The sequence below is a fragment of the Manis pentadactyla genome, chromosome 6 (assembly GCF_030020395.1).
Source record: "Manis pentadactyla isolate mManPen7 chromosome 6, mManPen7.hap1, whole genome shotgun sequence".
NCBI lineage: Eukaryota > Metazoa > Chordata > Mammalia > Pholidota > Manidae > Manis > Manis pentadactyla.
The window spans coordinates 112,216,177-112,242,390 of NC_080024.1; the positions used below are offsets into that span (position 1 = coordinate 112,216,177).

The 26,214-nt window shown below is 41.1% G+C and overlaps 1 protein-coding gene across 2 annotated transcripts in view; it reads left to right on the top strand.

Annotated features, from left to right (window-relative positions):
• LAMA1 (laminin subunit alpha 1) overlaps positions 1-26,214 on the top strand; it is a 156,979-nt gene that overhangs the window by 56,270 nt on the left and 74,495 nt on the right. For both annotated transcript variants that reach the window (XM_036880704.2, XM_036880705.2), the window contains exons 12-21: positions 376-549; positions 1,989-2,090; positions 3,034-3,245; positions 9,770-9,881; positions 12,403-12,513; positions 17,006-17,133; positions 18,438-18,524; positions 19,216-19,427; positions 25,136-25,242; positions 25,540-25,720. In XM_036880704.2, coding sequence (XP_036736599.2) covers positions 376-549; positions 1,989-2,090; positions 3,034-3,245; positions 9,770-9,881; positions 12,403-12,513; positions 17,006-17,133; positions 18,438-18,524; positions 19,216-19,427; positions 25,136-25,242; positions 25,540-25,720 — 1,426 coding nt within the window. The remainder of the gene's footprint in view (positions 1-375; positions 550-1,988; positions 2,091-3,033; positions 3,246-9,769; positions 9,882-12,402; positions 12,514-17,005; positions 17,134-18,437; positions 18,525-19,215; positions 19,428-25,135; positions 25,243-25,539; positions 25,721-26,214) is intronic.

The following is a 26,214-nucleotide window of genomic DNA, read 5'->3' on the forward strand; positions in this document are numbered from 1 at the left end:
ATTATTTTTTGTCTTTTGTGTAAAAAAGCAAGAGGCAGTAATGAAGAAATCAGAGTTAGCAAAAGACATTTTATTCAGTGCATTTATAAAGGTCTTTGCTTTTTAAAAAAATCTATAATATGTGTCTGTGGCCTTTACAATTTTGCTTGCAATTGATCTGGATCTGGGGGCTGTGTACCTCATTCTCAGGTTTTCCCAGTTCTTTGACAAGCAGAAGGGTCACAGGCCGTGGGGTCCTGTGGCCACAGTGTGTTAACTGTACCCCCAGCTAAGCTTTCTCAATCTCTCTCCGTTGTCATGATATTGGCACTGGACTGGGTGAATCTAAGGTGGCTTCTAGTTCATATTCAGAAATCCTTGTATCTTATTTTTAAGGTGAAAGATATGTCTGGGTGGCTGGTCATGGACTTGATCAATCCAAATAAGATCCCATCTCAGCAGGATGCGCTGGGCAGGCACCATCAGATCACGGTCAACAACTCTGCAGTCATGCAGAGGCTGACTTCCACGTATTACTGGTCAGCCCCAGAGGCCTACCTGGGGAATAAGGTAAAGCCATTGCTGATGTAATGGCATCCTGGACAAGACCTCAGAGTACATTAAGAAAAACTTTTATTGCATGTTAAGTAGTGTTATTGGTCAATTGAGTGTTTGATAGAGAATCAAAGAATGTTTACTTACACCTGACTCACATGGTCTTTTTTATCCTTGCTTGAGTTTATTAGTATCATTAAAATGAGAACTTCTGTTCTTGGCCCATCCGCCCTGGGAGGTCTGCTGTATGAAGTCTTGCCTGCTTCTCCCCTGGCAGACTGTCTACTTTCCTCTGGGTTCCTGGAGTACGTGGGCCTTTGTGAAGCGGCGGTCACATCCCTGACTGCTTAGTGGGCTGTATGATTGTCTCGGCCCCCGTAGCTTAGTGGAGGGCCAGGCACAGAAGAAGCACTCAGGGGCCTTGTGCCAGTTCCCTTAGCATGACGGACTGTTCCTCATGTAAAGTTCACACTGAAGAACAGATGGAAAACTTTCCATTTTAAGAACATACAAAAGGTGACTGAACAAAGTGGAGATTTGATGAATATGATTTTTTCCCTTCAAAGTCTGGTCCATCCCTCCCCACCAATAATGCCACTTCTCTCCAGATGCTGATTGATCTGAAAATACATTCAGTGGAATCTAGCTCACCTATAAGCCCTGCTCACCTTGGCCATGCATTTGGTTTATTTTAAAATAAGGGCAGGTTTCATAGTAGCTTAGGTCTTGTAGCTTGGCAAGGTTCGATTTAATTTGTTGGTAATTTGGTAGTATTTTAATTTTATAATGCATTTTGTGTATGTTTAAATAGTGTTTATTTTTGAGAATGGTTATATTTCCTATCAAATTATAACCCTAGAAGATGCATACTATTTACAATGTGATCTATCACCAAAGGTCATTCTCTTAAGATCATCTCTCTACTTTTATGGCATAAAGATTGGATCTTGAACATTGCATTATTGTAATATATCTGTCAGAAACACATTCTCTTCTAGACATTAAAGGATCTAATCAGGAAGAAAGACCTTTGGTCCTTTTTGCTGGTCAAACATGCTCCTTACTCTTCTCCTACATGCAGGACAGTGACATCAAAATGTTGAGGTTGTAGCCGTGGATCAAATTCCCCTTCCACCAGAGTAACTAAGTAAAATAAATGTCTGTTGTGTGATTAACAAAAGTTTATACTGATTTACCTTGGGTTCTCTAAGGAGGAGTACATCTTCCTTCTGTGCATCTAAATAATATCCTGCATTTTGGTAATAGCAGTTGAACAAAATAGACATATATTATGCTTTCTTTTCACTGGCTTTCATGCAGACTCCCTTACATATTGTGGCTACTCAGACGTCTTGCAGCCTAGTTGTTTCCAGAAGGATCCAAGCGACCACTTCCTCTTTTGAGGGGATGTGCTCCTTTTCCCCTTGGTTTTCATGTTCACTTAAATGTTTCAGCTGACTGCATTTGGTGGATTCTTGAAGTACACGGTGTCTTATGATATTCCAGTGGAGGCATTGGGCAGCGATCTCATCTCTCACACTGACGTTATCATTAAGGTAATTGTTTTCACGGTGCTTTGCTAGAGAGCTGGAAGGCTTAGTGGGTGACTGTTTTATGGCCCATAGTGGGCTGTGGTAGCAGGGAGCTCATGGCCTGTGGCCATTCTGGAGCACTTTGCCTGGCCTGGACACCCATGGGGATGGAGTGTGAGAATTCTGGCTTTGGGCCCATTTTGGGAGTTACCTGGGGTGGCACAGGCTGCTCCTCCCTTGATTCTGCAGCTGACCATATTTTCACATTTACAAGGGAGCCAGCATCCCTCTGAGCCCCTCCTTCCCTCCTGCTATTGCCTCCTACATGAACGATCAGGCAGCAGTGCTCAGCAGTCTGGGGACACATGATGGGTTGCCATTTTTATCTTCAACCACTGTCACTATCCCTGAATCCTCACTCCCTGATCCCCCATCACAAAAAGACCCAGTTCAGCCTCACCCTGAAGGATTCCCAAGGGGGTAAGAAACCCCTTTGGGGTCTTGGCTGCAGTGTTTGCATTTGTCTCAATCATCGTTAATCACCTGTACCTCCCCCTCCAACCTGCAGCAGGTAGAAACCATGTAAGGTAAATCTTCTTTGTTAACAGCAATTTTATGAAAAGCTAGAAGTAGATTTACATACTTTTTCTATTTTTGTTCTCCATTTAAAGATTAGGGGTGTCCGATTGGTTTCTTTAAGGAAAACTGGGAAAATACATGTTGTTTCCTTCCTAAGATCCCAGCAAAGGACATGGTCTTTAGATTTTATTGTCTGAATCCCTCTGAGAGAAATACAAGAAAACCTCTTTTCTCTGATCGTCTGAGACCAAGAGTTATAGGCACCATTGTAAGTTTGCCTGAAGAACCTGAGCAGAAGAGAAAAAACATGGTGCTGAATACAAATTTGCTTTTGTGTTTGGAGCACAAAACTGAATTATAACTATTTCCTTTTGTCTTTAAATGTTAGGGAAATGGACTCGTTATAAGCACCTGGGCTGAGGGCCTGTCATTGCAACCCTACGAAGAGTATTTTAACATGGTTAGGCTTGTGCCCGAGAACTTCCGAGATTTTAATAGCAAAAGGGAGATAGATCGAGACCGGCTGATGACTGTCCTTGCCAATGTGACACATCTCTTGATCAGAGCCAACTACCATTCTGCAGAAAAGGCCCTTTACAGGTGTGTATCAGCAGGAGGGAAAACCTGTGCCGGTGGCATTTCGATCTTATCTTATTTTTATTTATTTGTTTGTTTGTTTAAATTTTTTATTAAGGTATGATTGATATACACTCTTATGAAGGTTTCATATGAAAAAACAAAGTGGTTACTACATATACCCATATTATCAAGTCCCCACCCATACCCCAAAGCAGTCACTGTCCATCAGTGCAGCAAGATGCCACAGATCCATTATGTGCCTTCTCTGTGCCACACTGTTCTCCCCGTGATCCCCCACACCATGTGTACTAAACATAATACCCCTCAATCCCCTTCTGCCTCCCTCCCCACCCGCCCTCCCACACCCCTCCCCTTTGGTAACCACTAGTCCCTTCTTGGAGTCTGTGAGTCTGCTGCTGTTTTGTTCCTTCAGTTTTGCTTCACTGTTACACTCCACAAATGAGGGAAATTATTTGGCATCTTTCTTTCTCTGCCTGGCTTATTTCACTGAGCATAATGTCCTCCAGCTCCATCCATGTTGTTGCAAATGGTAGGATTTGTTTCTTTATTAGGGTTGAATAGTATTCCATTGTGCATATGTACCACATCTTCTTTATCCATTCATCTACTGATGGACACTTAGGTTGCTCCCATATCTTGGCTATTGTAAAAAGTGCTGCAATAAACAGAGGGGTGCATATGTCTTTTTGAATCTGAGAAGTTGTATTCTTTGGGTAAATTCCAAGGAGTGGGATTCCAGGGTCAAATGGTATTTCTATTTTTAGTTTTTTGAGGAACCTCCATATTGCTTTCCACAATGGTTGAACTAGCTTACATTCCCACCAGCAGTGTTTCGGTGGGTTCCCCTTTCTCCGCATCCTCGCCAGCATTTGTTGTTCTTAGTCTTTTCTCTGTTGGCCATCCTTACTGGTGTGAGGTGATGTGGAGCATCTTTTCATGTGTTTGTTGGCCATCTGAATTTCTTTTTTGGAGAACTGCCTTTTTATATCCTCTGCCCATTTTTTAATTGGGTTATTTGCTTTTTGGGGGTTCAGGCATCTAAGTTCTTTATATATTTTGGATGTTAAGCCCTTGTCAGATATGTCATTTACAAATATATTCTCCTATACTGTAGGATGCCTTTTTGTTGTTGATGGTGTCCTTTGCCGTGCAGAAACTTTTTAGTTTGACGTAGTCCCATGTGTTCATTTTTGATTTGTTTCCCTTGCTTGAGGAGATGCATTCAGGAAGAAGTTGCTCATGCTTATATTCAGGAGACTTTTGCCTATGTTGTCTTCTAAGAGTTTTATGGTTTCATGACTTACATTCAGGTCTTTCATCCATTTCGAGTTTACTTTTGTCTATGGGGTTAAACAATAATCCAGTTTCATTTTCTTGCATGTAGCTGTTTTCAACTTTTGCCAACAAAAGGGGCATAATTCCCCCTGCTTTATTCTTCCTTCTCAGAATTGCTTTGGCTATTCGAGGTCTTTTGTGGTTCCACATGAATTTTAGGATGATTTTCTCTAGTTCATTGAAGAATGCTGTTGATATTTTTATAGGAATTGCAATGACTCTATAGATTGCTTTAGGTAGGATGGCCATTTTGACAATATTGATTCTTCCTATCCATGAGGATGGAAAATGTTTCCATTTATTGATATATTCTTTAATTTCTCTCATGAGTGTCTTGTAGTTTTCAGAGTATAGATCTTTCACTTCCTTGGTTAGGTTTATTCCTAGGTATTTTATTCTTTTTGATGCAATTGTGATTGGAATTGTTTTCCTGATTTCTCTCTCTGCTAGTTCATTGCTAGTGTATAGGAAAGCCACAGATTTCTGTGTATTAATTTTGTATCCTGCAACTTTGCTGAATTCAAATATTAGATCTAGTAGTTTTAGAGTGGATTCTTTAGGGTTTTTAATGTACAATATCATGTCATCTGCAAACAGGGACAGTTTAACTTCTTCCTTGCCAATCTGGATGCCTTTTATTTCTTTGTGTTGTCTGATTGCCGTGGCTAGGACCTCCAGAACTATGTTGAATAGAAGTGGGGAGAGTGGGCATCCTTGTCTTGTTCCCGATTTTAAAGGAAAAGCTTTCAGCTTCTTGCTGTTAAGTATGATGTTGGCTGTGGGTTTGTCATATATGGCCTTTATTATGTTGAGGTACTTGCCCTCTATACCCATTTTGCTGACAGTTTTTATCATGAATGGATGTTGAATTTTGTCAAATGCTTTTTCAGAGTCTATGGAGATGATCATGTGGTTTTTTGTCCTTCTTTTTATTGATGTGGTGGATGATGTTGATGGATTTTCTAATGTTGTACCATCCTTGCATCCCTGGCATAAATCCTACTTGATCATGATGGATGATCTTTTTGATGTATTTTTTAATATGGTTTGCTAATATTTTATTGAGTATTTTTGCATCTATGTTCATCAGGGATAGTGGTCTGTAATTTTCTTTTTTTGTGGTGTCTTTGCCTGGTTTTGGTATTAGAGTGATGCTGGCTTCATAGAATGAGTTTGGAAGTATTCTCTCCTCTTCTATTTTTTGGAAAACTTTAAGGAGAATGGGTATTAGGTCTTCACTAAATGTTTGATTAAATTCAGTGGTGACACCATCTGGTCCAGGTGTTTTGTTCTTAGGTATGTTTTTGATTACCAGTTCGATTTCTTTGCTGATAATTGGTCTCTTCAGATTTTCTGTTTCTTCCTTGGTCAGCCTTGGAAGGTTGTATTTTTCTAGAAAGTTGTCCATTTCTTCTAGGTTATCCAGTTTGTTTGCATATACTTTTTCATAGTATTCTCTAATAATTCTTTGTATTTCTGTGGTGTCCATAGTGATTTTTCCTTTCTCATTTCTGATTCTGTTTATGTGTGTAGACTCTCTTTTTTTCTTGATAAGTCTGGCTAGGGGCTTATCTATTTTGTTTATTTTCTCAAAGAACCAGCTCTTGCTTTCATTGATTTTTGCTATTGTTTTATTCTTCTCAATTTTATTTATTTCTGCTCTAGTCTTTATTATGTGCCTCCTTCTACTGACTTTGGGCCTCATTTGTTGTTCTTTCTCTAGTTTCATTTATTGTGAGTTTAGACTGTGTATATGGGATTGTTCTTTCTTGAGGTAGGCCTGTATTGCAATATACTTTCCTCTTAGCACAGCCTTGGCTGTGTCCCACAGATTTTGCGGTGTTGAATTATTGTCATTTGTCTCCATATATTGCTTGATCTCTGTTTTTATTTGGTCATTGATCCATTGGTTATTTAGGAGCATGTTGTGAAGCCTCCATGTGTTTGTGGGATTTCTCATTTTCTTTGTGTAATTTATTTCTAGTTTCATACCCTTGTTGTCTGAGAAATTGGTTGGTACAATTTCAATCTTTTTGAATTTACTGAGACTCTTTTTGTGGCCTAGTATATGATCTATTCTTGAAAATGTTCCATGTGCTCTTGAGAAGAATGTGTATTCTGCTGCTTTTGGGTGTAGAGTTCTGTAGATTTCTGTTAGGTCCATCTGTTCTATTGTGTTGTTCAGTGCCTCTGTCTCCTTACTTATCTTCTGTCTGGTTGATCTGTCCTTCAGAGTGAGTAGAGTGTTGAAGTCTCCTAGAATAAATGCATTGCATTCTATTTCACCTTTTAATTCTGTTAGTATTTGTTTCACATATGTGGGTGCTCCAGTGTTGGGAACATAGATATTTATAATGGTTATATCTTCTTGTTGGATTGACCCCTTTATCATTATGCAACATCCTTCTTTGTCTCTTGTTACTTTCTTTGTTTTGAAGTCTATTTTGTCTGATACAAGTACTGCAACTCCTGCTTTTTTCTCTCTTTTAGTTGCATGAAATATCTTTTTCCATCCCTTCACTTTTAGTCGGTGTATGTCTTTGGATTTAAAGTGAGTCTCTTGTAGGCAGCATATAGATGGGTCTTGTTTTTTTATCCATTCAGTGACTCTATGTCTTTTAATTGGTGCATTCAGTCCATTTACATTTAGGGTGATTATCGATAGGTATGTACTTATGCCATTGCAGGCTTTAGATTTGTGGTTACCAAAGGCTCAAGGTTAACTTCCTTACTCTCTAAGAGTCTAACTTAACTCCCTTAATATGCTGTTACAAACACAATCTAAAGGTTCTTCTCTTTTTCTCCTCCTTTTTCTTCCTCCTCCATTCTTTGTATATTAGGTATCATATTCTGTACTCATTGTCTATCCCTGGATTGGTTTTGGGGATATTTAATTTAATTTTGCCTTTGCTTAGTAATTAGCTGTTCTACTTTCTTTACTGTGGTTTTATTACCTCTGGTGACAGCTATTAATCCTTAGGAACACTTCCATCTATAGCAGTCCCTCCAAAATAGACTGTAGAGATGGTTTGTGGGAGGTAAATTCTCTCAGCTTTTGCTTATCTGCAAATTGTTTAATCCCTCCTTCAAATTTAAATGGTAATCTTGCTGGATAAAGTAATATTGGTTCCAGGCCCTTCTGCTTCATTGAATTAAATACATCATGCCACTCCCTTCTGGCCTGTAAGGTTTCTGCTGAGAACTCTGATGTTAGCCTGATGGGCTTTCCTTTGTATGTGATCTTATTTCTCTCTCTGGCTGCTTTTAATAGTCTGTCCTTATCCTTGATCTTTGCCAATTTTATTACTATGTGTCTTGGTGTTGTCTTCCTTGGGTCCCTTGTGTTGGCAGATATGTGTACTTCTATGGCCTGAGAGACTATCTCCTTCCCCAGACTGGAGATGTTTTCAGCAACTACCTCCTCAAAGACACTTTCTATCCCTTTCTCTCTCTCTTCTTCTTGTGACATCCCTATAATGCAAATATTATTCCGTTTGGATTGGTCACAGAGTTCTCTCAATATTCTTCCATTTTTAGAAATCTTTTTTCTCTCTCTGTGCCTCAGCTTCTTTGTATTCCTCTTCTCTAGTTTCTATTTCATTTATCGTCTCCTTCGCCGTATCCAACCTGCTTTTAATACCCTCCATCGTGCTCCTCAGCGATTGGATCTCTGACCAGAATTCATTTCTGAGTTCTTGGATGTCTTTCTGTACCTCCATTAGTGTTGATGATTTTTATTTTGAACTCCCTTTTAGGAAGAGTCACAAGGTCCATGTCAATTAAATCTTTCTCCGGAGTTATATTAATTTTACTCTGGACCAGGTTCCTTTGGCATTTCATGTTTGTACATGGAGCCCTCTAGTGTCCAGAAACTCTACTCTGGAGCTGCTCAGCCCCTGAAGCAATGTTGGGGGTCACAGGGGAGCGGTATTGGTGCCTGGGGGGAGGAAAGAGCTGTTTCCTGCTTCCCGGCTGCTATGTCTGTCTCCACTGCCTGAGCCAGTGGGCCAGTCACACAGGTATAAGCTTTTATCCCAGAGCAGCTGGATATGGATCCCTGCTTTCCACAAGTGGCTGGAATCTCCATCTTTCTAGGAATTCTGCCTGTATTAGTTTTCCAACCCCGTAATCACGCAAGTATCATGAAAGCACCATGAAATGTAGGTTTGTGCTCCCAGAGCAGATCTCCAGACCTAGGTATTCAGCAGTCCCAGGCCTTCCAGTCCCTCCCTGTTCCATTTCTCTTCCTCCCACCAGTGAGCTGGGGTGGGGGAAGGGCTTGGATCTCGCTGGGCCACAGCTTTGGTACATTACCCTGTTCTGTGAGGTCTGCTCTTTTCTCCAGGTGTATGCAGTCTTGCACAGTCCTCTTTCCTGTTGCTCTCTCAGGCTTAGTTGCACCAAGTATATTTTTGAATTGTATGCAGTTCTAGGAGGAAGCCTCTATCTCTCCTCTCAAACTGCCATCTTTAAACTCCTCCTTTATTATATATTTTAAGCTTGATAGATTTTACTTGATTATTTTCAGGACACATTTAATGGAAGTGGCTATCTTTAAACTATTTTTTATTGCTATAATTTTATTGAAGATGTAAGAATAGTTGTTCATCTGTCTGGTAGGAGATAGACTTGGTGTCATGATCAGAAACTGTCAGGGTGGTTTTCTGAGAAATGCATGATGAGTTGGCAGCTGTCTCAACCATGTTCATCTGGTTTTCAGGCTCTGATGTTCATGGTCTTAGATTTTACAGTCTATTGAAGCTAATGGTTCCATCCTTAGTCATTTTATTACTTTGAAAAGGTCAATTTCTGTCAATGCCAGGCTAAGCATGTGTGTTGGATGCAGCTAAAGTAAACACAGAATTATACACTGAAGGGCAATCTCTCTGTATTAGGGATAAGAAGATTGGATGGATTCATTTTTTTGAAGTGCTTCAACCCAGAATGCACATCAGACCTTTCCTGCAGCTGACTGGGCTATAGCTCGTCTTTGCACCAAACATTGATGTGTTTTCAGGGAATAATGACAGTTCCTAGAAAGCATATTTTTGTATAAATCTTTAGTTTCTTACAAAATTCATATCAACATTTTGTTTGATTAAATCATGTTTTAAGAATCCATCTTCATCAAGGTGTTAGATGTTGTTTGTGAAGGTGTAAGTCATGTAATGATGCCTGTCTATTTGTAGGCTGGATTCTGTCTCTCTGGACACAGCTAGCCCTAACGTTATAGACCTGGCCCTGGCCACTGAGGTGGAGCACTGTGAATGTCCCCATGGCTATGCAGGGATCTCCTGCGAGGTAAGACTCCCTGTGTGCCTCTTTTTGTTCTTTCCAAAGAGGGAAAAAGTGCTTTGAAGATGATGTAATTACCCACATCTGAATTATAGCTATAGAACCCAATGTTTATTTCAGACTTTGAAAGATGTAAGAATATCAGAAGTTGAATTGTTTAAAGGAATCTGGTGCCTCTTCCAGGTGGACTGGGCACCAGGAAATGCACTGACTTAGGCCTGCTCTCCTGCCTTAGTCAACAAGAGAGCTGTGATGCTCAGTGCATTTTGCATTTCTAAGGAGGATTGAATTCAATTGTATTTGAACATTTACAAATCACCAACATGCAACCTGGAAAGTTTTAGACAACACAGCTCTGTTCTGAGGCTTTTTACCATCCCTGGCTGTTACTTAGGTGTGAAGTAAATGAAAATTCACTTGGCAATCATCAATAAAATTAATGTGTTGCTAAAAACATTTTGAAATGTATTTTGAAATTATTTGGACATAATATTCATAACAACTCTCTCCTACTGAGAATTTTGTATGTGTTTAGCACTATCTTAACTTCTTCCATAGGAAAGAGCTAGAAAGTGGTCATATCAGGACTTGAACTTCATCTGTGCTGTTTGCCACCACATGATCCTGCCTCTCCTGTGTTCATGACTGACAGTGATTATGAACATAAGTCATTGTGATTTCTTGGAAATCATTTTTACAAAGTGAACCTTTAACCTATAATTGCTTTTATGAATCTTTATCAATTATAAACTTTGTAGTTAATAAAGTTGACCTAATGCTTCATGATGTAGATATTTATTTCAATATTTCTAATTCTATTTTAAATATTTTGCAGGGTTTTTTTGAATTAATGGACTTTTTAAAGATCTTAAACATTTATTTTTTAGGCCCAGGAAATGTTTGTAGGTCCTAATCCCTGTGTGTATAGTGCTTAGTGGATGAGTGCCCCTAAGGCTAGTGTGTGGGATGTGGGAATAGAAGAGCTAGCAGGTAAAGCAGGGGAATCACAGAGGTAGAAAGTGGAGCCAGCTAGACAGGAGGGGCAGCAGGGAGCAGAGGGCTGCAGAGGGAAAGTGCTGTGTGCATGGCATGGTGGCTCAGCAAGCATGAGGAACGCACTACACATTTCCAAGTCTGCTCCATTGAAGGACTCATTATTTCATCAAACTCACTCAGAAGGTACTTAAAGAGGCAGACAGCTATTGGTCAGGAATGGCATTCTTGTCAGCATGGTAGCAGCCACCCTGACCTCCAGCAGCTGCCCACTCAGGGCTGCTGTCCCTGAGGGCCTTTGTGGAGGCACTAGGGGACTTGCACAAGGTCAATGGGAATGAATGCATTTATAATGCATTATAATGCAAATACATTATTTGTATAAACAAAATACTCTCAAGAGTTTTTATAAGGATTAAAAAGTAATCCGCACCACCTCTCATGCCACCATGGGATTGTGCTGGCCTCCTAGTTCATGTTGCCGCAGCCCTGGGCAGCCCCGTGGATGTGAGCCTTGAAGGTGCACACATCTGACTTGTAGTCATTCCAAGGGCACAGCATGCACTGTATCAAAGTGCTCTGTGTTCCAGATCCCACGTCTATAAAATAGACAGAATGGTTTCAGGGTTGTTGTGAGGATTAAATGAATTACTGTGTCTGGGTGGGTCCCTGCTCCTCACTGTCAGAGGGGTGTCCTTGAATGCCCACGTGGCCTACCCAGCACTTAGCCCACAGGAAGTACACTGTAACATTAGCTCCATTCAACTGATGTAGTTGGACACCGACCTACTTGAACACTTTGATGGCAACATTTAATGAATTTCAAGCAAAATAAAAAAAAATAAAGTTAAGAGAAAAAGTCCTTTTTATTGAAATACTGGTTAAATGGCTGAGTGTTATGTATTGCAGTGGAATACCGCTAGATTATATGCTGACTCATCGTATAGCCATTAAGATTTGTGTGCGTATTTTTAGCTTTAAAAAGAAATGAAGCATGGGGGAGGAGCTGAGGTGGGTGGGTGAAATAGGTGAAGGGGATACAGAGGCATAAAATCTCAATCCTAATATAAATTAGCCACAGGTATGAAAGTCCAGCATAGAGAATGGTAGTCAGTAATTCTGTAACATCTTCCTATGTTGACAGATAGTAACTGCACTAGTTGGAGGGCGCATCTAATATAGTAGATAACTGCCAAACTCTTTGTTGTATTCTTAAAACCAATGTAATATTGTATATCAACTATACTTCAATTAAAATAAAGAAACAGGGAGCTAGATTGTGGTGGTGGTTGCACATCTTGGTAAGTTTACTAAAAAAAAAAATCATTGAATTGTACCCTTGAAATGGGTGCATTTTATAGCATATAAGTGATACCTCCATAAAGATATTTGGCAAAAAAACAGAAGAAAGAAAGAAGCTTGAGTTCTCATGGAAAATTGAGCAAGTTGGGTTTCCAATGTTTGGGAAACAAGATGATCTGTGCAATGTACAAAGTGGCCTTCACCAGCTTGGGCCACTGTCGTTCTTTTACAGTCATGCCTCCCTGGCTATTACCGTGTGGATGGAATACTCTTTGGAGGAATTTGCCAACCCTGTGAATGCCACGGCCATGCAGCTGAGTGTGATATTCATGGCGTTTGCTTTGTGAGTCCACTGCTTAAACCTTGAATGCCCCCTCCTACCCATCCCAAAGCCATCTGCTATACAGATATGATTTTTAAGAAATACTTTCTCCACAGCAGACTATCCTTGCCATTACAGACCCCAAAGGAAATTTGTAGATTTAAGTGCATGTCATTAAAAAAGAGGTTTCCTGCTTTTTACCCTTTCTTTAAAAAAAAAAAGTTGTTTTGGTGATAATGGAAAAGAAATATGTAATTTCATTGCAGGTTTTTTATCAAAACAATGAAAACTCATTATTTACTTTGCAAGATTATGAAAGAATGGAAAGGCAGAAATGTTCATTGATTAGGGTGTGTCTTTTAAATGAAAGTCTTACTATTTTTTAACGTTACATTATGTAGTATATAATAAGAGAAATAATAAAACTTCTAATAATCATTCTTGTTGGCACAGTATGTAATACTTTATAGTTGTTAGCTAGAATAAACTCTTCAGACAAGTACCTCTTTCATGCAATATGAATTGAAACAGGTCTTAACAAATATGTAGTTTATCTTGAGAATGAACTTTGGGGCAGATACAGGGCAAGACTTGTTTTTTAACTTCAATGAGGAATTCTTTTAGGATCTTATGCCTGGAATCCAGGCCACACTCCAGGGTTCTAATGGATTCACTGCACAGATTTGTAGAAAATACATGTGTTAATCAGCTGAAGCCTATTCGCTGTACAAGAAAATGCTCATATTCCTCCCAAAAGATGTTGATTGAGTTATAGGGCTAGGGAAAATTATCAGACCAACAGAGAAGATCTTGGCATGATGCCATGGATTGCTTATTCTCCCTAGTGCCTTATTTTTCTTGATTCTTGAAAGTAAAGTCTTCATTTGGTTCCCGGTTCATTTCTTTGTTCTATAAAGGAAGTGTCTGCAGAAACTGTGAAATGATGGTTTGCACACAGACTCTGTCTCTCAGGCACACAGCTTCTCACAGCTTGATGAGGTTGTTGGTTTTTAAAAATGTCTCTCCCTTTGCTGTTTGGATTCTTAAAACCAGCTTTTCAGAGGCCTCTGCCAGCATTTGGGAGGTGGTCGGCAGGTCGTGATTGTGATACCTCTGGCTTTAGGTACAGGTAGGCAGAATGAGTATTTGCCTTAAAGCTGGCCTTACAGCTCTAATTACAATAGATAACAATTTTTATAATTTAAATTTTTTTTGGAAATATTAGATTTACAGAATATTCACAAAAATCATATAGAGAGTTACTGTGTAACCTTCCCTGTGCTTCCCATGATGTCATCATAGTACAGGTAATCATCATGGTACAGGATCAAAGAAATTAACACTGGTGCAATCCAATCAACAGAACTAGAGACATCATTCAGATTTCATTCGCTTTTCATTCATGTCCCTTTTTATTTTCCAACATCAAACCCAGGATCCCACACTGCATTTCGTGGCCTTGCCTCTTTCGGTCTGACAGTTGCTCAGCCTTTCCTTGTCTTTCATGACTGTGGCTCTTTTGAAGAGGGCTGGACATTCTCCAGAAGTCTGTTCTCTTACGACCAGGGTTAGGTTATGCATTTTCAGCAAGAAGACTTGGAGGTGATGGGCCCTCTCAGTGCATGCTTCCAGGGGTGTGCAATGCCACTGTCTTCTTCTTAAGAATGTGAGCCTGACTCACCCAGATAAGGTGGAGTCTGCCAGCTTTTTCTGCTGTAAAGTTACTATGTTTCCCTTCTAAGTAATTAATGTTTGACAGGCAAAAATAATAGAAAGCCAGATTGGAATTTAAGGAAATAGAGAAACTTGGTAGCATCATATATCTCCTTAGTCTAACTTTGCTTTTCTTTTAAAGAAACCTTCTATTTTAAAGAAACCTTCTAACTCTTTCTTCTAAAGAAACCTTGCTATTTTAAAGAAACCTTCTAACTCTTCCTTCTGTTTATAGCTTTTGGCCTTGTACATAGCTAACTAGCTTATAGGAGCTAACTCCTTACATACAGTTTATTAAAGAGAGGGTTCCAGTTGTATTTAGTGCATCTGTTCTTTTTCAGGACTATTTTTTTAGAGTAGTTTTAGTTACAGCAAAATTGAGGGGAAGGTTCAGAGAGTTCCCATATACCCCCTGCCCTGGCCTCCTACATCTAAGGCCTCTCACATGATCCACATCCCCAACAGGGTGATGTATTTGTTACAGCTGGTGAACCCACATGGATACATCATTACCACTCAAAGGCAGTGGTTTACCTTGGTCCCTATTCTCCTCTGAGCTTTCTGCTTGTATCCCAGGGAGAAACCAACACCTTTCTCTTGCAAGAAAGGGGCCTAATGTGCAGTTGTGGAGGTCTCTGGCCTTCATGTTTTTCTTTCTCCAATCAAGAGAAGTTTTTCCATTCTAGGGAGATGAGCTTTTTCATACCTTCATGAACCAGATCCACCAACTAACATGATCACTTAACAGGATGGCAATACATGCCTGAAGAAACACTGAAACACACCCTCACCAGGTTTTTCAGTAAACTACCTAATAGTTTTTCCAGTGAGAAAAAAAACTCTATCTGGCCCTTTGAGCAAAGAAAGTATATCATAGACATTTGCAAGCGAGCATAATCAAATATATTTTAATGAAGCTAGTTAATTCATGTAATACATGTGGCTATTTACAAAGGCCAGTTGCGTTTTTGTTTGGCTTTATTACCAAAATCAAGGTCATATGGGGGTTGGGGGGAAAAAACCTTGAGTCTAAGATGTGCTACCAAAATGTTGTCTGAGGATCAGCAACGTGAGTGTCACCTGGATCTTTTTCGACACAGAGAATGTCTCTTTGCTGACACATTCTCCCATCTTTTGCTTATCTGAAAAAGACTTTCTTTTGCCTTTGATTTTGAAATATTTTTTCACATATTTTCCTTTCAGTACTTGAAAGTTGTTCTGTTTGCTTATGGCTTTCATCATCTCAGATGAAAAGTCCGTAGTAATTATTATCAACATGATTCTTGTGTGTTGTGTCTTTTTCTCTGCTTGCTTTTTAGATTTTTCTCTTGGTTGTCATCATATTTGTTTTTTTTTGTTTGTTTGTTTTTGGCTTCTTATATCTCCTAGGTATTATCCCCCATTTAAAAAACACCTTATTTGGAAATAATTTTATTAATACAAAAGTCATAGGAATAAGAATAGTGTATTCAGATTTACTTACTGTTAACATTTTCTCTGTTTGCTTTACTATTCTCATTACCTAATCATAGCATTTTTTTCTAAACTGTTTGAGAATAAATTGCATATGCTATGTCCATTTATCACCAAATACTTCTGTGTATATCCTAAGAATAAGGAGTTTCTCCTTTATAAATTGTTATCAACATCAATACATTTAACACTGATACTCTAATTTTCTAATTTACCATCTATTTTTTAACTTCGTAATTAACTTCATTATGTCCTCTATAACACTTTCCCCCCATTATAGGACCCCATCTGGGATTGAGAATTGCATTTTATTATCATGTCTCTTTAGTTTCCTTTAATATGAAATATTTCCACATCATTACTTTGTCTTTTGTGATAATGGCACCTTGAAGAACACAATATAGACTATAGAATATATAGAAACTCCTTATTTGGGGTTCTTTTCTTTTTTTTCCCCCCATAAGTAGACTCAGGCTATACCTTTCAGGCCAGACTACCTCATTAGCAGTGCCGTGTCTTTCTCAGAACACTGCATGTGAAAGTCCACAATGTCCAGCACCCCTCATCTGTGTTAATTCCAGTTACACAGGCCAGGTGTTGGTCAAGTTCTCCACTATATATTTACTACTCTTTTCTTTTGCCATTACTAAGAAGTCCGAGGGAGACACTAAGAGCCTGCAAGTATCCTATTCCTCATTGAAATTCCCACTTGACTTAGCAGTCATTGATGGGTTTTGCCCAACTGATGTTTGCAAAAGGATAGGTCTCTAGTCCCAGCACTTCCTCCATGCCTAATTGGTTGGTATGCAGCCCTGTACTTTAATCTTACTCTATGAAGCTCCATTCCTTGGCCCAAATTCCAGTGGTTTCAGCTTCCCCAGATTCTGACCTCTGTCTCCATAACTCTCCCCCACCCCAGCTTGGCATGTGTCGCCAGCAGAAAGACATGCAGTCCAAGGACTCATCCCATCGTCTCCCTTCTCTCAGGGATCACACACCTGCACACTCTATTGTCCAGGGTCTGAGAAGAGTTGTCTGATATGTTTTGTTCTAGTTTCCCAGCTGTTTCCTACAGGAAGAGTACCAAATCTGGTACCACTTAGCCCAATATGGTCTAGAGTGAAAATTCTTACACATCCCTTTTATACAACTTACATTTTCAATAGTCAATGTGACAACCTCTCCTCCCTCACATAACAGTTTGGTGACTTGTTTTAGCATTTTGTCTTTTTTTTTTTTCTGCTTGGACTTCAAGTTATTTATAAATGAATCTGAGAATCCTTTAGGGAACTCTGAGCTGAGTTTTCTTCTCATGCATGTATCCTAGGCATGTGAGCACAACACCACGGGGAACCACTGTGAGCAGTGTGTGCCTGGCTTCTATGGGCTGCCTTCTCGAGGGACTCCTGGGGACTGCCAGCCGTGTGCCTGTCCCCTCTCCACAGCCACCAATAAGTAAGCCCATCACCTCCACCAGCAGACCCAGCCCAGTGTAGCCAGGATTGCCATTCATATACGTACTGATATCATCAGAGCAAACTGTGTGTGTAATGAGAGTGAAAGTTTTGCCTGGTGGTAATTATTAGAATTAAAGACAGAGAGGCTGACTCTCTTTAAAAAAAGAAAAAAGCATTTGGATTATTCGCTAGGCAAAGACTCTAGGTCTCATGTTGGCCATCAGTTCTTTCACAAGTACATACTGTGTGCCTGTTGCCAGGCTAGGAGGAGGAGAGGAGAGAAATGAATAAACTGTGGTTCCTGAAGGAAAAGAGACTTTGATCTAATGAACAAAATATGTAAATATGAGGCTCTTTGAGAATGGGCTGAGGTCATTTGTTGATTCAACAAATATTTATGGAGCGCCTACCATACACTGGGTGTCATGGTAGGTGCTCGGAGAAGCGGGGCTGAGTGCCATGGAGTCTGTCCCCTGTACGGTAAGAATCTGCCGGGACTGACTCTCAGAGGAGGTTCTTGATCTGGGACTTGAAGAGTGAGAAGGACTTTGAAGGCAGCAGAGAAGGGCTTCCAGGCCAAGGAAACTGAGTGTGTCAAGGCCTGGCAGCGTAAAGGAGCGGGTCCTGCTGGAGGAATTGCAGCTAGTCCGAGGCACAACGCGTGAGGGGAGGAGCGGGGAGCCATCCGGGCCAGCCTCGTACAGCACGCTGGGGCCTGTGTGTCCCTCAAGCCAGCGGTCTGAAAGCCTCTTTTTTTCCCACTAGGTTACCTTTAGAGCTCTCCCTCCACCCATGCCCAAAGAATTCCCCCTTGCAGATTTTTACATAAAATTTCAGAGAATAAAACATACAATGAGGGCTACTCTGATGAAATGTTAGGGGACTTCAGCTTCCCCCCTCCTCCCTTCACTGGGCTCCCCAAGACCCAGGCATGGAGTTTGAAGGGACCTCAGTCAGCCGTGGGGCCTCTGGGGACCCTTGGTAACTGCAGCGTGCCAGCTGGAGCTCACTCTTGGCCAGCGCAAGCAGGGCTCCGCGGCAGGCAGACCAGTGCCAGCGAGCCTGGAGGGCAGGAATGTAGCGTGGCAGGAGCATCGGAGCCCAGGCAGAGAGGAGGAGTGCCCTCTGGACTGAGGAACAAGCAGGAGCCAGGAGCATGGCTGTCCAGTACCCGCAAGCGAGGCTTATGGAGACCCATTGAAAGTTTGTATGCGCAGGAATGGTAGAAATTAAGCATTTTACATTTTTAGAAGTTTTACACCATTTATTGGAAAATATCTTTCGTTCCTAATGTTTTCACAGCTTCAGTCCCACCTGCCACCTATACAATGGAGACGAAGTGGTCTGTGACCAATGTGCCCTGGGATACTTGGGGACTTGGTGTGAGAGGTACTCTGCATTGCTTAACTGGTTTCCCAAAGTTGCATTAAAGTTTTAAAAATTAAACATAAATCATATGTGTTTATTTTTAAATGTGTAGTTAGGTGTGGTTTTGGAATTTTGGTGTGTAATTATTACTTCACATAAGTATAGAGAAAAACCAGTGTATTGATTTAAAAAACATGAAAACTCCCCAGGAATTTTTCAAGAACAGCATTGATCTCAAGCTAATCTGAGTTCTTATCAATAACAATGGGAAATCGCAAGGAGTCAGTATTTACTGTTCACACATTTAAAATCCCATTACCTGGATAATTCCGTGGGTGAAGAGTGGTTTGATTTATTAGTTGTTTTGGCATCTGAAAGCTAATGTCATCTTTTCCCATTAAGTCTGGGTGCTGAGCTCTGACTTATGTCCACAGGAGAGCTGCATGGCATCCCTGAGTCACAGGGTGCTGGTGTAACTGGCCTGGGGCTAGGGGCGCAGCCCCTTGGATTTATGGCTCCTTTTGGACGCACGCTCTGTGTTCACAGTGAGCGGAGGAGGTCTGCAAATGCCAGAACCTGGGGTTGCCATTGCTTTCACAGCAAATCTTACGTAGAAAGAGTCAGCCTGATTTACCCGTTCAGCCCCTGGATGGTGGAATAATGTCTAGAATAATTGCATTTATTTGCATCCCTCCTTCAATCTTCTATGCAGATGTGCAGACGGTTACTATGGAAACCCAACAGTGCCTGGGGAATCCTGCACGCCGTGTAACTGCAGCGGCAATGTGGACCCCTCCGAGGCCGGGCACTGTGACTCAGTCACCGGGGAATGCCTGAAGTGCATCGGGAACACAGATGGCGCCCACTGTGAGAGGTGTGCCGACGGGTTCTATGGGGATGCAGTGACTGCAAAAAACTGCCGCGGTGAGTGTGCAGGCATGAAGTCAAGTCCATTCCTAATGGCCATGTGCAGTCTCCGTCCATCTACTAACTTTCATATTGTGTCTAAATGGCTCACCCATGAGGTAGTTTCATATTGAGTGGTACTTCTGCTAGTGCCAGGCGAAGACTCCAGACCTAAATCTTCTCTGTTTGCCCGGTGTCAGCTTGGTTAGTTGCTCTAAATGAAGGTCAGATGGCCTAGAAGCCCCCTGCCTTTAGAGGAGAAGGTCGTGCTTCACAAAGCGCTAGCCCTGCTCCCAGCGGCTGAGATGAGGAAGGGCGGGGATCAGAGCCTGCCACCTTCGCGAGAAGGTGCTAAGGGGTTTCCTGAGGCAGAGGGGATTTCAAGATATGGAGTGGAAAATGGAGACTCTAACCCTGGAAACTGGCACGTTTTTGCCGTCCATGTCTGAACTACAGACTCTTGTCGTTCTGCAGAGCCCTGCTTCCATCTCTGAAATTATGGATAGGGCAGAGCTCACTCGCAACTTCCATATGCCTGAGATGACAAACTTATGGCCTTAGAGCAGGTTCAGCCCACAGACTTTTTTGCACAGTTCTTGAAGGAGTGAAAGAGAAAAAGTGACAATGAGAAATTGTTCTGATTTCCTATTTATAGGAATCATTTTGATATTCCTATTTATGCTGAAATCCTGCTTTGCTATTATAACATGGAGACACAAGAGGGTGCTAGTGATACAGAAAAGATAGTTTCACGGGCACATACAAAGGATTAACAAGTTTTATAACTGGCTGATCTACCTGCTCTTCAGCGTGGCGCCTTGATGGGTTATCATAGGAGGATAATTATGATAGCTGTTATTTGTATAAAGCTTTCAAGCTTACAGAATGCTTTCACAATTCTCATGTCATTTATTTTCCTCTTTACTGCAAATTCTGATGATTCATTCCTTCGTTCATTTGTCATTATTATTATTAAGTGTCTGATATTTCCCAGGAACTACACTAAGGTCTGTGATAGGAGTTGGTAAATTACGGCTCAGATCTATTGGGGAAATATGTGTGATGGTGTAGAGGAAAAGCACATGTGTGGATTTCAGGTTTTGGAGTCTGAAGAGATATGGTTAGAGCCCAGAGTTGGTAACTGACCAGCTTTGTGACACTGGAAAAATTTATTAACCTCTCTGAGCCACTATTTCCTCATGCATAAAATGGACATAGTTATATGTATATATTGAGGCCTTTTTGAGAAGTCAATGGGATAACAAATTTAAAGTTCCAGACATTAAATAAATGGTAGCTATTATAATTGCCAGCATTAAGAACAGTACTTTTTATTGTTTTCCTGTATCAATGCTGCACTGTAGAAATGTAAACAACACTTATAATTTTAAATTCTTTAGTAATCACATTAAGGAGAACAAAAAGAAGCAGATGAAATATATTTTAATAATTTATCTTATTTTCCCTGATCTATAAAAGTAGTATCATTTTGTCACATATTCAGATTTTTAAAGTATTGATGAGACATTTGCTTTCTTTTTTTAAGCAATAGAACTACAAAATTCAGTGTATTTTTTATAGCCTATTTCAATTAGGCTGCTGAATTTTCATCATAACTACCTGATCTGTACTTAGATTACATAAAATTCATAGCTGCAAACTTGATTCACATACCCAAATTGTTCAAATGTATTTAAAATTTTCCATAGTGACCAAAAAATCATTTTCCTTTAATATTTGTATCCACATTGAGAAAACTGCTTTGTTATTTTGTATGGGGATAGAAGAGAAAACTTAAAATAGGACTTGGTGTGAATGGAAGGTGCAAGGAAGAGGGTCAGAACAGGCAGGATTTGGGTCTGGTCCAAATTGCTGGGTCACATCTATAATTTAAGTTAAATTAGAGATTCCATTCCTTTTCTGCTGCACCAATCACATCTCCAGGGCCCAGGAGACAAGTGTAGCCAGAGGCCCACGTCGGGGACAGGACAGCCTCTAGGATATGGAATGATGTCCCTGGGGTGTGCACTAAGCTCCTTGGGGACAGGAGAGGGACAGCGAGCACCTCCATCTGTCCCGGGCATTCCACTGTGGCCTCTGGGGGAGGTGCCACTTGATCTGAGGCTTGAAGGATGGGATGGGTTACCCAGGTAGGCCCCTAAGCAGGGGCGAGATGTGATCCAGGCAAGCTGGCAGGCTCTGTCTGAGGTGCAGAGGCTGGGGAGAGCAGCTAGAGAGCAGAAGGCAGCGCTGTGGCAGAGGCAAGCACACGCAGAGGGCAGCAGGCCATGGGACTCAGACTCTCCCACAAGGCGGCATTCGAGTGGTCACCCTGGGGCCACCATGGAGAAGATAGACACGGTGAGTGGAGGGACAGCACCAGAAACAAATCTTGCTGGTGAGAGCTAATGTGTTATGTTGAGGGAAATAAATGAGAGAAAGAAAAATACCATATAATTTCACTTATATGTGAATCTAAAACACAAAACAAACAAAACAGAAATAGACTTATAAACAGAGAGAATGGACTGGTGGTTGCCAGAGGGCCAGGGAAGTGCAGGAGGTGTGTGCAATAGGTGAGGGGCATAAAGAGGGACAAACTTTTAGTTATAAAATAAATTAATCATGGGGATAAAAGTATAGCATAGGGAATAGAGTCAATAATATTGTAATTTCTTTGATGACAGATGATAACTAGACTTACTATGGGGAGCATTTAGTAGTGTTTATAGTTGTTGAATCACTGTGCTGTACATTGAAAAATAATACACTATTGTATATCAATATATTTCAAAGAAAATAAGCAGGGCTTCCAGTAGAGCCTTTGTCATGAGGATAGTAGGGAAGTCATCATCTGGAAGATCTCGGTGATGAGTGGAGGGTGGGGTTGGGACAAGTAGGTCTGGGTGTCCTCTCCCAGTGTGGGCCCAGGCAGTTGGCCTGGCACTGTCCCTGCTCTCTAGTTTCTGAGCATTTACAATTTTTATTCTTTTCTCCTCTCCTCTTTCTCTTTCTCCAGCTTTGATGAGACAGATTCCTACTATTTCTGGATATTTCACTGAAGTCCTTCCATGTCTGTAATAGGGGTCTTTTTTATGGACTTCCCAGAGGTCCCCAATATGCAGGTATAATACCATATTTTATTAGGTTAACCCAAGCAAAAATCCCAGGATCCAATATTACTGACCTAGAAAGTCTTCCAGGGCTGTGGGAAAGCATTTGGCTATTCAGGAGTGCAGGAATCAGGGAAGAAATGTAGACAGGATAATCGTCAGCTTTGCCTGGTGAATTGCTGTGTGTGGATACAATTGTCCAGGGCAGAGGGCGGCACTGAGGGAGCACAGGGGTGTGAGAACCCTGAAGCTCTAGGATAAAAAGGAACCATATGTAAAAAAATTTAAGTGGGCATCATTTTATATTGTGGGGTTCTTATGAGAATCAAAATATTTCTAATGCACATGACAGTAATTGGCAATTATTTTAAATTAGTATTACTTATACTATGAACAGTTTCTTCTTAACAATCACTATTATAATTGTTACGATAGAAGGATAATTACCAATAGCTGTGTGACCTGTGGCAAGTTACCTAATCTTTCTAAGTTTTATATTTCACTTCAAAAAATAGAGAAAATCATAGTGCTTCCCTCCTGTGTTTGCTAGGGAGGTTAAGTGAAATGCTGTAAGTGACAGGCATAAGTGCACAGACAGTACGATGAAGATGACTTATTACCATCAACATTTTGTGATGATCATACTCACACACATACTGGGGACTTTGAATCTTCCCCAGAGGAAGGGGGAGCCTCCCACAAGATACATGAGAAATGGGAAGGAAACCGAAGAGTCGGTGCCCAAACCTCCACAGGAATGAGGGCCGAAAGGGAGAGTGGCTGATGGGTCCCACCCATGTCATAGAAAGATGCAGCAAGATGCAGACAGCATCAGCTCATTGAATTTGCTCCTGGAAAGTCCCTGAAGACTTTAGGAAGAGTGGTTTTAGCAGACAAGGAGGCAGGAAGTTGGACCGGATGGTGCCAGGGGGAGGGAGACAGAGAGACAATTGATGGGGAGTGTCTGGTAGATGCAACCTCAGACAGAGTTGTGCATGATGTTTTCCATGGAATATAGCTGAGAATATTAGGGTGCTGAGAAGCTTTTTAAAATATAGGTTTTATTATTATTTAGTATGGCAAGGCCAGCAGAACAGGTGATGACTACCATTGAAAACATAGCTTTTTATCACAGATGCCAGAAGGAGGGGACACACCATGGCATGGGGAGGGGGTGGCACTTGAGAGGCACTGAGGTTGGTCAGGAGGGGAAGTGTGGCCTAGAGCCTTTACTGTGGCTTTTGCAGGAAGCTAAGGGCAAGCTGGGTAACTCGGGTCAGGACTGGCTAGTTTGAATGACTACAGCAGCACGAGGGCTGTCCCTGGGTGTCTGACGCATGGCCACTGGGGTGGAGAGTGGAATGTGGGAGCGCAAATGAGAGGGAGAGCTCAACAAAGCAGGTGTCAGGGGGTATGGGCTCTGCACTGGTTGTTTGCCAATAGAAGGTAACTTGGCAAGTGAACTGTTTACCATCTAGCCTCTGACTACTGCTGGGAAAGGCTGTCTGTGTCTTCAGGATCAGCAAGACCCCAGATGCTGAGGCATAAGAAATTGCGAAAATAAAAAAAGGCATGTTTAATACAGAGTTATTAGAGTATTCACAGGTCAGCCACAGGGGTGGGCAGTGGGGAGTGGGGCCCATGGCACTCTACCAGCGTTCCGCAGGAGCCGTAAACATCAATTAACTCACACCAGGAAAACCACAGTGAGAGACTTGGCCACAGTCAGTGAAGGGGGCAAAAGCCCACCACCTTTCTTCTGACCGTCAGCCTTCCAGTGTCCAGTGTCTACCAGCGTTCCACCCCCCACTACAGTCTATGTGCTTGGCCTGAGATAATTTGTGCATTTTCTTTCCTTTCCTTTCCTTATATTATTTATACCATATGACAGAGAGTGTGCATTTTCTGAGTTCAAGCATTCATAATAGTATATGTCCTTGGGATATTTTGGTGAACCCATTAAGTATTTTGAATGAAGTTCATATTTACAATTGTGGTATGAATATCATTAAACATTTCTTGGACCCGTTAAATTGTATCACTTTGAAAAGGCGGGGACTTTGTAGCTTTAACTATCAGTATTGTAACTGGAGATATCACTGAAATGTCTGGCCAGAAGGTAAATATATTAGACCTACAAATGAATCAAGACTTAGAACAGGGAAATATTTTTCATTAAATAAGAAAATATAATATTAGTTATCTAGATTGTTATAACTGAGTTTTAAAATGACCATATATATGACTGGGATGAGAGCAAATGAATAAATTGATTTTGAAATCTCCATGGCATGTTTTTTGTGAAGATTCCTTTTCATACGCTGGCAGATCATTTTAAACATTTCAAGGAATTCATGGAACTACTTAAGTTCATTAGCTAATTATTACCTTAAATACTTCAGTAGATTTTTCTTTGTGATGGTTCCTTCCACCAACGCTTTTTTGGCTGATTCTTCAGAAAAATAAGAGATAATTAAGGTTATTGTGAAGTAATGTATCTTTTTTTAGTTTTATGATTTAAAACATGAATGTTTAAATTCTTCCCTTTGGGAATTATCTTATGACAATCATACCCAGAAGTGGGCATAAATGTGTCTTTTGTGTGTGTGCCAGCCTGTGAATGCCATGGAAAAGGCTCCCTTTCTGGTGTCTGCCACCTGGAGACTGGGCAGTGTGACTGCAGACCACATGTGAGCGGACAGCAGTGTGACCATTGCCTGGTAAGACACTTGCTGGTAATGCACAGATTAGCGTGTTTGTCTGTGATGTCTGTAATTGATTAAAGGAAGTGGAAGTCATGGCTGCCAGAAAGCCATTGCCTGAGACCCTGCTGGCAGATGCCACATGCCCCGGCACAGACAGCATGTGTTCAGTTTACTTGGAGTTGGAGTGATGTCATGAACACTTTATGATTCTAAGAAATACCCTATGTTTGATTTGGGAAATGTTTTAGTAGATATTAATTGCTTATTAAAACATATTTTGGCTTCCATGATTCTGCCCCTCCTGTGCAACAGCATGGCTATTATGGACTGGACACAGGGCTTGGGTGCCTGCCCTGTAACTGCAGCGCTTCGGGCTCCGTGTCGGACGACTGCACAGAGGAAGGCCAGTGTCGCTGTGTCCCAGGTGTAGCTGGGGAGAGGTGCCATAGGTGTGCACATGGCTTCTATGCTTACAGGGATGGAGGCTGTACACGTAAGCTCTTAACTTCGTTATTTGAGACTTTATGCAATTCCCAGACTTTCTTTGAGCTCTCCTTTACTTCTAACTAATTCTGTTAAGTTCCTGTACTTTTTCTCTTTTTCATATGTACAGTTTCAAGCCTTTCTTCTGTTTCCCAACTCTGCTGCGTCTGTCCATAAGCTTCGGTCAGGCTCTACTGGCTGTGTGAGCTTAGATTACTTGACTTCCCTGAGCTTGAGTTTCCTCATCTGTAAAATGGAGAAGCTGATCACAATTTCCATGCAGGAGTGGTTTTTAAGGTTGAGTGTAAAGCCCTTAACATGGCATTTGGCACACAATAAGTGCTCAGTGAATATTACTTCTGTCTGTTCTTCCCGCATGTGTGGGTCTTCTCTGATCTTTTCTCTATTTCTGGCACTCTGCCCCAGTGACCTCCCTTCAGCAGCATCTCTAGACTTGGAGGAACAGCCACCTCCCATGGGACACAGAGGTAGCTTAGGAATCAC